General features: G+C 38.3%; 1 protein-coding gene across 5 annotated transcripts in view; it reads left to right on the plus strand.

Annotated features, from left to right (window-relative positions):
* The window catches only part of zfpm1.S (zinc finger protein, FOG family member 1 S homeolog), a 95,982-nt gene that overhangs the window by 11,073 nt on the left and 71,065 nt on the right, over window positions 1–13,844 (plus strand). For 2 of the 5 annotated variants that reach the window (XM_018240462.2, XM_018240464.2), the window contains one exon: window positions 348–470. The exons of the other annotated variants lie outside the window; for them this stretch is intronic. In XM_018240462.2, coding sequence (XP_018095951.1) covers window positions 455–470 — 16 coding nt within the window. In that variant the 5' untranslated portion in view covers window positions 348–454. Of the gene's footprint in view, window positions 1–347; window positions 471–13,844 lie in introns of those variants that run through there. 5 annotated transcript variants of the gene reach the window in all.

The following is a 13,844-nucleotide window of genomic DNA, read 5'->3' on the forward strand; positions in this document are numbered from 1 at the left end:
AGCTGTTATAATCTCTATTCCCCAGTATCCTCAGTCTGCCATTTTTGTGTAATTTATGTGAGAGTACAAGAAGCAATTTGACAAAGTAGCCGTGCTTTCTACTTCTATGGTTAAATATATATATTTTTGGCCATATTAGTTAAAATTAATTATTCATAATGTATTGCTATGCTTATGAAAAATAGTTTTATCTTTATTATTATTGCTAGTCCCGTTTCATACCAGTTTGGGCCAAGAAGTATTATTTTTTATATTTTCATAAGTGAACTCCAAGTTATGATAAACCCCCTGTTTTTATCATCAACATTAAAAAAAAAAAAAAGCTATAATAATCTTTTTATACTTAGATCTGACATCTGATTTTATGGGCAAGCCAAAGTATGTGGTACAGAGTGGCCTGACAACACAAAGGATTCTGCCTGCTGTCTCTGTATTTGTGGCTTAGCACTTTTAAATGAGTTACATCACAGGTAAATATTGTTTAATTGTCTTTTCTACTCAAAACAGGCACTGTTCATTTTAAGATAAATTAATGCATTTAATTTAGCATATATTCAGTTATGCTGGGTACATCAGTCCCGAAAGAGCACTTATTAACATGGCGTGAGTATAATCACTCACTCCATGTTCGAATAAAATATCAATGTTACTGCATTACAGAAAGACATTTCATATTGCATTGTTGGTGGTAACAAGCTGAACAGGGCCAAGGTGTGTGAACCTACTTGGTATTGAGTGTTACACCTTAATTTGATTAGTGTAAGGATAGTTTTATTGGCCAGCTTATCATTTGTCAACCCACATTCTAAACCTGTGCATATAGAGAACCCATAAAGCACAGCAAAGCAAGGAGAGGTTAAGGAATTGATATAGTTGCTCTAAACTTAGAATTTCTTCAAACCTGCTATTTCCTAGCCTAACCTTCAGTAAAAAATAATGTCTGCAGCATTAGGGGACTGGTGCCATTTTCTTAGGATGAGGCCTCAGTAGCTCTAGTGGCCCTTTCTCGTGTAACCTGTTTTATTTAAGAGCTAGTCTTGGAGAGTATAGTGATGCATTTCATTGGTTATGTTATAACTAAGGTTAAAGTGTGTCTTACTACTCCAGTGTGTTTTGGTGACCAGAAAGAGTAAGTTTACTATTCTTAAAGGAACAGTTCAGTGTAAAAATAAAAACTGGGTGGGTAGATAGATAGGCTGAGCAAAATAAAAAATGTTTCTAATATAGTTAGTTAGCCAAAAATGTAATGCATAAAGGCTAGAATGACTGGATGTCTAACATAACAGAGTAGAATGCATCTTCCCGATTTTCAGCTCTCTCTCTAGTAAGTGACTTGAAGGGGGGCCACATGGGACATAACTGTTCAATAAATTTGCAATTGATCCTTAGCATTCAGCTCAGATTAAAAAGCCAACAGTTATGACCTATGTGCCCCCCTCAAGTCACTGATTAATCACTGCCTGGTAACCAATCAGTGGAAACCAAGAGAGCTGAAAAGCAGGAAGAAGTGTTCTGGCTATTATGTTAGACATCCAGTCACTCCAGCCTTTATACATTATATTTTTGGCTAACTAACTATATTAGAAACATTTTTTAATTTGCACAGCCTATCTATTTACCCAGTTTTTATTTTTACACTGAACAATTCCTTTAACGCTGCCATCTTCATGAGGCAGTGAACTGTGAAGGATATACTTAATCATACTAATGAGCATGGTTCAAAAGAATTGTATACCATAATCCTTACAGAGTAAACATCTGGTGTGTCTCGGACCTTCTTAAAAAAAAATATTTTTTCATATGGCAACAGAAAATGCAAGTTTTCAAAGTCTTGAGAGTTATAACACACTAGTGAATCTGATAACATCTGGTGATCTAAATTTTGATTTTTTGTGCATTATCTCTTATAATTGTCAGAGTTGTACTTATATCTGATTAGAAAATTTCAAAACTGCTATAATACAAAAGTGGCAGGATAAGCAGTTATCATACTCATTTCTGTTTGTTACCCACATTTGGGCCCTCCGTTTGCCCATGCTTTTTTTAGTTAAATTTAGTAAATAAATTTGCAAATTACATTCAGATATATATTTTGACTTGGCAGTTTTATGACCATTAACTTGTTACTATAAACTCCTGATGTTTTTGCTGGTAGGTACATCCAGTCAAGCCAACTGCTACTTTTTTCCCTCTTTCCCAGGCATCCTTAGCAATGACACTTGCACATGTGTAGTAGAATAAAAAAAAATTAAATGGTACAGTTACATGTGCAAGACCAAATTGGGGGATGCTTGTTTTTATGTGACCTGGTTCCCTTTTTTATCTTTAGGACAGACCCAGCCGGCAGCTTATTGGCCCGTGTGTGGGGCCATCCGAATGCTTTCCTTGTCCTTATAACCCACTACACTTTTTTATATGTGCCTATTCATTCATAACCCCCATGATAATTTGAAACATTGGAACAATAAGGTATTTTATCTGGTATCTGGAATGCTTGGGACCTGGGTGTTTTTTTGTAGTTTTGATCATCATACCTTATGCCAGGGATCCCCAACCTTTAGAACCCGTGAGCCACATACAGAAGTAAAAGGAGTTGGGGAGCAACACATGCATGAAAAATGTTCCTGGGGTGCCAAATAAGGGCTGTGATTGGCCATTTAGTAACCCCTGTGTATATAAGCACCTGCTTTGAGGCCACTGGGAGCAACATCCAAGGGGTTGGAGAGCAACATGTTGCTCGCGAGCTACTGGTTGGGGATCACTGCCTTATGCTTATACTGTATACTATAAACATTTAGATATTATTCCCAGTAGGATCGTTGTGCCATCAACATGGCATTATGCATCTTAGTTACTTCGTTTTTTTTTTTTTTTTTTTGAATTTTTGCTGAAAATGGACTCCATGAAAGATGACCTTACTTTGGATAATAGTCTCTTACAAAAACAAGAACATATTTGGGAACAGATTGTTCCAGCAGCAGCTTTTGTACTGGTGGAAGGAATCAATGTTACAACTGGACCATATATCTGTTGGCATTCAAAGCTAATGAAAAGAATTTAGCTGCTAGGTTAGTTGTGAGAAGTTCTTGGTTGATGAAAGAACAAGGAGAGCTAAAATCAGTTTGTTAGACAGAACTTCTCAGAAGATAGGAAACTGTTGCAACTTATTGGCATCCCAAAATGATTTAAACATTTCTTGTCCTTTTACATATGAAGTACAGGTTTATATTTGTTATATAGACACTTGAGGGCCCGTGCCTAGATTGGCAGATGTCTGTATAGTAAATGCTGAGGGTTGGGCCCGCGGCAGACAGAAGTGATGTAAATGCATTAGAATTACTTTACTTCCGAACATGTGCATTACATGAGGACCAGTTCCTAGACCACCAAAGGACCAAAATACAGCACTGATGATTTACCAAAATGACTTGTCAACCTGCTCTGTCTGTTTTTTTCAGCTGTTTCTGAAACATGGAGAAGATATAGATAGATAGATAGATAGATAGATAGATAGATATATATAGATATAGATATAGATATAGATATATATACTTTGTCCTTGGCGTCCGCACTCGCTCTTCTGGCCGTAACGATTACCAGGTGCAGTGTCAATGTTGAAGCAATGTAAATCCAAATGTTGCGACACGCACTCCGGATATTTTCAATGGATTTTATTAAACATCATAAGAAAGGCATCAACGTTTCGGTCCACGGTCTAGGACAATTGTCAAGATGCATATACTCGTATATATATATATATATATATTGGGTTACTCACTATCTTCAGTGTTGTTGCTTAAATTCAGCTCTATTCAGAGTGCTGCCCTTATTCACTTTTCTTGATAGAGGTAATATGAAGAAGAGTGCACAATAGTGTAGTATCCCAGAGTTTTAAATACACTTCAATACCAGACACTTCACAACACATAGATGCATTTTCATAACAGTCAGTTATGGAAAGAAACACACTGGCGCTCAACATTCCAGCTGTACAGTAAACAAATTAAACAGTCAAATTGTTGCTGTAATTTTTCTTTCTGCCACTGGGTGAACAAAACTAATCACTAACTGATTTAGGTTACTGTTGAGGTGCAAAATTTCCTAATATTGTTAAATGAAGCTTAAGCTGGCCATAGACGCAAAGATATAGTTGTACGAAATGAACAAGGTTAAATCGAACAAGACAGGTTAAAAGATTTCTGTTGGCTAACCATAATGTCTCTGCATATATTGATTATCAAAGGGTCACTGTCACTGCTATTTGTCGGACATAACTTTCGTATGATTGCTGTCACGGGATTTCTTCTTTTACTACTTTATTTAATCTGGAAGATTGCTCCAACTGCGTATGCGCCAATACAACGCTCACTGTACGAAGAGTACCGAAGCGCCGAACATGGCACCCGGAGCTCCGCTGCACTGACTCTGCATGTGCGTCAATAATCCTACAGGGGACACAGTTCTGGGGTAAGACTGAGCAGGGGGGAGGCAGGAAGGGGGACCAGTGGAGACTTTTGACCGTGGGGGGTTTAGTTCTCCTTTAAGAAGTATCCAACACACTAAGGGGCATATTTATCATCATCATCGTCATTTATTTATATAGCGCTGTCAAGATACGCAGTGCTTTACTGCAGTTATAGCAAACAGGGAATAAATGGTGGATAACAAACAAGGATTACAGAGTACAATAGGGTTAGAAGGACCTAGAGATTAGAGTTTACAAACTAAAAGGTTAGGGTACAATTGAGACAGTAGGATTATATAAACATTTTGTCATTTTTGATACAGCAATGATTAATTAAGGTACATCAAATAAGCCTCTTTAAACAGATACTAATAATAACTAATAAATAAACATATTTATTATGCTGTGTAAAAAAAAACAGCGGGATATTACACTACACATCACATACATTTTTTACGAGTTTTTTCGATTTCAAATAATGTTGTTAAATCTGGTGTTAACATGGTGTAAAATAAAACATACCTTAATAAATTCTCCATTTATTTTACACAGTTTCTTTTTACACTTTTTTTCGTCTAATTTCGTTTTAAACAGCATCATAATTATGCCCCTAAGCCTTGTTTATACAGTAAACATGGCACATGGGCCAAAATGCAATGTAGGGATACAAATCACATTTTTTTTTCACTCTAAAGCATCATGTGTGTGTGCTAAATAAAGTGAAGATGCAAAATAATAGCCATTGTTACATGGGAGCCATTGAATGAAAAGATTGACTCTAACAGAATTCTAGTTCCTTCATAATAAACATCTACCCAAAGTTTATACACCTTTTTTATCTGCTATAAAGATGCAAGACTATTTAAATATAAAGTGATTTAGTATCTTTACATCTATATTGTATACACCTTCCAACTTCCTTTACAGTCTTTATGTAGTTTTTGTTCTAGATCTCAGTGGCTGACAAGGCAGTAATATCACAGAAACATGTTAGGCCGTTTACCTCAATGTTAAAGGGTATTTCCAACACTAAAAAAGTGGGTTTTTTTGCATAAATAATTTAATAATTCTAAGTTATTTTTTTAATATAACATAACTACTTGGGCAAATTTTTTCGCCTTGTTTTGCCGCGGAAATGACGCCATACACTTGTGCGACAAAAAAAAAAAAAGATGTGCGTCAAAAAAAATTAGCTTCACGACAATTTTTTTGATGTCCATAGACTTTAATGGGCATCAGCGTCATTTCGCCGGTGGCGAATTTTTGGCGAAAGAAACGGGTCAAATTCGTCCATCCCTATACACAACCTAAAGCAATAGGTTTTTGGTGCAGGACGGTATAAGGGGCAGACTAATTGGAATTGACTATTTACAGGCAGAACCATGGCAATATATACATCTGTTAGTATTGTAAACCTCTTTATTTCACAACTAATAACATTCTCAGAGGGAAAAAAAACTGTTTTTGGGTACATCAGGACAAAATTTTGATGTAAACGCCAGGAAAACATTACTTAAAATCAGGGAAATGCACCCATTGTAATGCATTATAAATTTGTGGGACCACAAAAAAAATGTAATGTGTGGGAAAACCTAAAGGGATACTGTCATGGGAAAAAAACGCTTTTCAAAATGAATCAGTTAATAGTGCTGATCCAGCAGAATTCTGCACTGAAATCCATTTCTCAAAAGAGCAAACAGGTTTTTGAAATCTGACATGGGGCTAGGGTTGCCACCTTTTAAAATAACCTTTACCGGCAGGTGGAGGGGCGGTCTTAAAGGGGCGGGGTGTGACAATAAAGGGGGCCGGGGTGCGCCATTGGCTGGCCGGATCGTGACATCAAAGGGGTTGGAGCCAAACGCGCAAATTTGGCAAGAAGCCCAGGAAAAAAGATACGTTTGGAGCAGGCTGGGGGCAGGCCACGGGCTTTTTTTAAGTGTATTACAAATTTACCGGCAGCTACATTGCCGGTAAAGCCGGTAAAATACCGGCCGGGTGGCAACACTACATGGGGCTAGACATATTGTCAATTTCCCAGCTGCCCCAAGTCATGTGACTTGTGTTCTGATAAACTTCAATCACTGCTGTACTGCAAGTTGGAGTGATATCACCCCCCTCCCTTTCCCCCCCCAGCAGCCAAACAAAAGAACAATGGGAAGGTAACCAGATAACGGCTCCCTAACACAAGATAACAGCTGCCTGGCAGATCTAAGAACAGCACTCAATAGTAAAAACCCATGTCCCACTGAGACACATTCAGTTACATTGAGAAGGAAAAACAGCAGCCTGGCAGAAAGCATTTCTATCCTAAAGTGCAGGCACAAGTCACATGACTTGGGGCAGCTGGGAAACTGACAAAATGTCTAGCCCCATGTCAGATTTCAAAATTAAATATAAAAAAATCTGTTTGCTCTTTTGAGAAATGGATTTCAGTGCATAATTCTGCTGGAGTAGCACTATTAACTGGTGTGTTTTGAAAAAAACATGTTTTCCGATGACTGGATCCCTTTAAAATCAGGGGACTTAAAATCGAGGTTAAACTGTTTAGACACAAATAACTGCAGAACGCCTTTAAATAATGTTTAGTATCAAAACCTTTGTCGTGAGGTGTGAAACGCTAGTAAGGCACAAAGCAGTCATGTTTATGGGAAAGACATGTTATACTACTGTATATCTATCTACTACTAAGCTAGGAATGTTCTAAAGCTCACCTGTTAGCGGATCTAGAGATTCTGGAAGAAATGCAGCCCTCAGTCTATTGTTACAAATAACTTTCCAGACACAATTGATGGAGATATCATTGACATTTATTGTATCGCCAAAACATTGTTGCTAAATGAGACTGAACATTCAGAACCAACAAAACAAAGAAAAAGGAAACATAACGTCAGGTCTGAGCTCGGGAGTTGGCTGGCCTGTTTTTCCTCTCTGCTCAGCTTTTGAGTAGATGTGAATTTCAGATAAGTTGTATGGGCTGATCTGTGCACTGATAAAGATCTTTAAGGCTGATAAAGAGCCCTTATCTCAGGCAAGCAGGCTGGAGAAGGATTCAACTACAATAACAAACAGCCAGAAAAGCAAAGACACAAGGGCTCTACTGAGCTGGGTTACTGCGTGACTATGATTAATGCTGACCTCTCACTTGCTCTTTGGGGGCTTATGGGTGTGGGGCAGAAAAAGAGATCTGGAAGATTCTCTCAGGCTGATCTACAGGCAGTAAATTTAGCATAATGAGAGCATTTTATCATATTTAATCATGAATTGTTATTGACTTTTTTTCCAAAAAGGTCTGGGAATCTGTGATGATATAACAGTCGTAGCTGTTGCTCTCTATGGGGACTAAAGGGGAAGTGTATACATTTACATAAATCATACTGGATGAAGATTTGTGTGAACTGACCTGCCTGCCTCATCTTTGCCTTTATATTTCTTTTTAATAGGAATTCATACTGCCCTTGTGAAAATGTATCTTCTTTGTTACAGCAGCTTTTATATTGGTGTGTGATGTTTTCAGCCTTTCCTTTTAACTATATTGAGAAATGCTTTAAAATACCATAATTGTATGTGTATCATTAATGAGTTTGCCATAAGTTAAATAGATTCAACCGGCACATGGGTCCAAAATCAAGCAGGGACAAGCCCTTGCTGTGTTTATTTGCAAATAAACACAGCAAGGGCTTGTCCCTGCTTGATTTTGGACCCGTGTGCCGGTTGTATCTATTACACTTACCTGTATTGGAGGATACCGAAGCCTTCTTCACCGAGCACCGGGCTTTCACAATACGGAGAGCCAGGGTGTGCAAGCTGGTATTACTACACTATTTGCCATAAATTTGCCATGTCATTGCTTCTTCACTTGGGCACAGGGCACAATCTGCATAGAATTTAAATTTTTTCACATGCCTATGAACAGAAATGTTTTTTTGAGCTCTGTTTTATATTAATAAATGTGGCATTACATTGATTAAAATTCACCTTCATAACATTTGATCAAATAGTATAACCTAAAAATAATAAAAATTGTTTTTATAATTGTATTTTTCACAAATGATTAAACATAACTTTCCTGCTCAGATGTTAGTTGCAACTTAGCTCTGTAGTCATCACTCTAAGCTGTTACAGTGCTGTGGCCTTTTTTAGTTGTAGCTCCTCTTTGAGGTCTATTGTTTGGTCAGACACCCTTTTGCTCATAACAGGGTTACAACAATATGTAAACATTTTTGTATCAGCCAAGACTATCAAGGGTGGCAAATAAGTGTCAAATTGAAACCTTATTGTAGTTCATCTTTTGGCTGGGTAAATATGCATACCTATGAGAGCAAATGTCCATTCTAACAGAGTAAGCTGGGTTTCTAGAAATGGGGATTTTCACCAAAGCTCACACTGATGTCCTTTAAGGTGGCCAGACACGTAGACATCGACAAATGAGCTAATCTCTCCCCGATATGTCCAGATTGAGGTGGGCTATATCGGGCTGATCGGATCATAATGTAGCCAATACCGGCAATTGGATTGCGGGACCACATCAACGAATAGTTATAGAATGGTAGGATACATAATATTAAAGTTTGTATCTCTCTTTTTGTACCCATACATAGGCAGATTCCTCTCATATGGGGAAGTAGCAGGCACTGTCATCTACTGGGTGCTCTTTGTGTAGATGTAAGGCAATTAATGGCCCACATGACAAAGATGCAATGCGCACCCTTTTTCTCATTTGCCAGCTACTTGCTTGATTTGCCTGGGAATTGACCTGGTTACATGGGCAAGAGAAGTCAGCTGTAATACCCCTGGGTACGGCTACTGCCACAACAACACCAATGCTGGTTTTCACTTAGAGTATAAACTTGGCAACAAGTATGGGGTGTTGTCAAAAATGCTGAATAATCCTTTCCTTGCTTGAAAATATAGGGATATTAGAAGTTACCTCAGAGCTGTTATCCCATGGCCTTGTGCCATGCTGATCATTCCTTGGTGAGTTATAGTTCTACTATAGTTAGTTCTACTGCGCATACGTCTGCCCCAGGAATTTGAAGAAAGAAGAAGCCAGAAGAGGATCGCTCTGTGGTGCTCACTAGTATATCCCTGGGCCGGTGCAGTTTTCTGCTGATAGAAGCACCGGCACAGGGTGCAAGACGACTTTCCTTCTCCTTTAAGGGGTCTAGTCATTTGGATCACCTTTCCATAATTTGGATCACCTTTCCATAATTTGGATAACCATACCTGAAGTCTACTAAAAACAAACAAACAAAAACATTAAAAAAAAACCCATAGGATTTTCTTGCCACCAAACGTGGATTCACTTTAGCTTATTACCATCAAATACAAGCTTCTGTTTTTGTTATTACTGGGAAAAAGGAAATCATTACAAAATAAAGAAATTGTTTACTTACAATGGAGACAATGGAAAATACCATTGCCATAATTCTAGGTTGGTGCTGTATATGTGATCTTTGAAAAATAATATACAGGTATAGGATCCGTTATCCGTAAACCAGATATCCAAAAAGCTCCGGAATGGCCTTCTCCCATAGACTCCATTATAATCAAATAATTCACATTTTTAAAATTGATTTCCTTTTTCTCTGTAGTAATGAAACAGTACCTTGTGCTTGATCCCAACTACGATATAATTAATCCTTATTGGAAGCAAAGCAATCCTATTGGGTTTATTTCATGTTTAAATTATGTTTTAGTAGACTTAAGGTTTGGAGATCCAAATGACAGACCCCTTATCCGAAAAACCCCAGGTCCCGAGCATTCTGGATAACAGGTCCTATACCTGTAGTATGAATTAAAGGTCCTGGGTTAAACTCTTTATTTGCATGGGAACTCTGTTTCAAAATGAATCTTGCCTAGTTTTACAAAAACACATAAAATTAAGATCACATCTGCCTAATTTTTTATGGGTCTATCAGTAGTGGTGTGAAAAGCACGGTGTGCCTAATAACATAAACAGGCTTTTGCTGTGATTTGGCGGCTCATGCAGTAAATGGGGTTAATGCGCAAGATCCACGCATACAGGAATGGAATAATCTTATTGCTTTTCTAAATACAGAGAGCCCAGATGCTTATTCAATCTCCCGGTTGTCTTGCAGCCTATGTCCCTCTGGCTTGAATCAGGCTCCCTGATAAAGCCGAAAGTTGAACTGGCCCCATTACTGAGCTGTGATGGTTGAATTGATAACGGGTTGATAATAGTGGAGATAGGCAGGACTCTGCAGCCAATCTCCTTGCTGCTTCTCCCATTAACATTCCCCACCAGTGATCGGCCTGGGAGCTGCCTATCTGTTCTCCATTTCCACTCCTCCACCAGATAAGAATGGAAATACTGACTTCATAGCTCACTGATTAAAGTGTCTGGCTTTCTTGATAATACACAGATAAATTATGTTTTTCAAAGAGAGGTAGGAAAGGGAGTGAAAAAAAAGAAAAACGGATGTTTTCCCCATTTTGCCTGTTCCCCATATATTATTTAAAAGAATGGAAATGCTTTAAATGCTGGATGGGAAACGGACAATAAAACAGCCTCATTGTATGAAATAAAAAAGCATTAAAGCAGAAATCTCCTTTCCGAAACCTTTTAAAACAACAAAACAAACAGTTACATATAATAATAAAGCAAAAAGTTATGCAATTCTCATTTTTTCCCCTACAGGAAATGATATAACTGCAAGAGACTTACAACAATAGGGACATTTTTTTCTTTGTACATTTCATCATTTTCTTACTTGTGCTGTGTAAGAGTGTTGTAGTCATATGTTTAATGGCTTTATGCAGTTGTGCATTTTTGTTTCTTTTGCTTTATGAAACATAAAAGCAAGCCCATTACCTATCATCTTTCTTTAATAGCAATTGGTTGCTTTCTGAAAGTGATCCTTTGGTCTGTTACAGGCCAGGTGTTCTCATTGCCATGTATTGCTTCACATTGCTAGGAATGAGAATGGGAGCTGAGTGTAGCTCTGAACCTTCCATCAGCGTCGGACTGGGGGCCCACACCATCCCCCGGGCCCCCCAGCCGCAAAGTCCTCTCTGCAATCCTCCCCCACACACGTGTACCTCTGTCCAGCATTTCAACGCAATCTGGTTCAGGGAAGGAAGGAGAGGGAGTGGGTCCGGGCTGGTGGGACCCAAAAGAGCCCGGACCCACCCGGATGGGTTTTTTCAAATTTTAGTTGTTTCTGATTTTTTGGCAAAGTGAAATGGATCCAATTAGCCCATCACTAGCAGGTAATACAGTACACTTGTTTACTGTAGCAAATGATTCTACAGGCCCCCCAAAACGTCCAGAAGTTGACCTGTTTTATCAGTATTTATTGAAATTGTATGTGAATTAGGGTCTCATAGGGCCCCTATACTTCCTGGGCCCCCCGCAGGGTCTGCTTCCTCTGTAGTTGCGCCCCTGCTAACATGGGGAACTGCAATGGCGCTGCAGGTTGGCATTTATTTTTCCTTTAGTGCAGATGTTTTGTCCCTGCCTGTATATTTTTGGAGCGTGGAAGGAAACCAAAGTACCCAAAGGAAACCCAAGCAGACACAGGTAGATCATACAAACATCTTGCAGATAGTGAGAATCAAACTCCGAAACATGGTGCTGAAAGGCAGTAGTACCGACCACTAAGCTACTGCCCTCGAAACTAACAATATCATTAATTTTGGGAATACTCTCTAATGTGCTAATCTGATTACACTTTGGAACGTTGCTGAGACCTAATGTAGATTAAATTAGTGTGTTCTATTACATAAAACACATGTTCATGAGAGGGGACAAATGCCTTTTTGGAACCAATTTCAATGTTTCTAATGCTTTAATTCAGCAATGAATAAAATGACCTTTGTATTAATAGAAAAGCATTTGAATAAAAATATTGCTTGTCCTTATTTATCGGATTTGATTAGTGTGCTCTGTCTGTTAACTCCCTAATGGGGTTTTACATGGTTGTTGTAATAGGATGTTTAACCGCTGTAGTGTTAAATGTCAGGGGATCCTTGCTTGTCTGAAACGAAAGTCACAGGAATACAGTAAGAGTGCAGGGAAGTGTGGCAGTCTGAGACTGCCTAACACCATTCCAATTAATCTTAAATTTATCACAGGGCCATCATTACATGTTATTTGCACCTCCGTTCTACAAACAGAGTAAAGTTCAGCTTTAATGCACTGGTCCATTCCTGATGGGGCTATTGGGGGGGAAAGAAAGAAAACAGGAGGAAAAGGGAAGGGATGATAAAAAGCTGAGATAAGAATGGGGTTGTTTGGTGTAGGAGTTCTATCAATGTTATCTATCTGCCTGTTCTCACTCTTCCACTACGGCTGTTGTTTTTACCCTTATCTTGCTCCACCAAAATGCCAGGAACAGAGAATAGAGCGGCTTTGATAATTCATGGAGCTGGTGATAAAATGTTAACAATAAATTAAGCAATATGCAGTTCAGTTTTTTTTTTCCCTCACTTTGCGAACAAACAATTGCGTATTTAGAAAATGTTCATTTTGTTATTTCTTTAAAGATGTGCTGCATTTTATGTCTTTGTGAATGTAATTGTATGTTTGTGCATATTAACCTCTGCATATAGGAGAATAGGCAATGTGGTGTTATTGGAATAGTAGATTATTTCTGTGGCTTTTTGTCCTGTTGTAATCTTTAATTCTTACAAAGTACAAATGTCAAAAAAACAACAGCAACAATCAAAGATGCAGTTTATGCTTGCTGCCTTTTAAAGTTGGGCATCTCTATTATTATCCAGCATATATCCCACCGTTGGACAATAGTGGGGGGGTATACAGATTGCACACAAATCTGGACCAGTGTAGGAAGTTCTTACAATCAAAAAAATTGTATATACTGTAGAAAAGAGCACAACTGTGCACACCAGAAGTAGTGTATTATTGTTATCTATGTATTGACCAAGCAGCAACATATTCCTCAGTGATGCGCAACAGAATGGTGTATTCATCAAAATACAAATTACCTACAAATACTGACTCATACAGGAGGTCTTATTTGTTAGAACTTACAGACTAAAAGTATATGGTGTAAGTATCTCATGGATATGTGTATCAATACAGGGCTTTGCAAAGAAATCTTATTGATCAAATGATGTTGCCCAGGAGCATGAAACCATGATCTCTGTGATTTGACCATATTTGCCCACATTAGGGAAAGCTGAGCCATTGCAATAGGAGGTTGAAATGGTGAGAGATGCCTTCATAGGCTCTAACCCCTATATGTAATAAAAGGCACAAAGTTTGCCCAGGAGCAGTAACCCATAGCAACCAATAAGATGGTTGCTTTTAAACAGATGTCCAGTAAATTCTACCGGCTGATTGGTTGCTACGGGTTACTGCTCCTGGGCCAACTTAGTGCCTTTTATTACATAACGC

The sequence above is a fragment of the Xenopus laevis genome, chromosome 4S, assembly GCF_017654675.1.
Source record: "Xenopus laevis strain J_2021 chromosome 4S, Xenopus_laevis_v10.1, whole genome shotgun sequence".
NCBI classification, from domain to species: Eukaryota; Metazoa; Chordata; class Amphibia; order Anura; family Pipidae; genus Xenopus; species Xenopus laevis.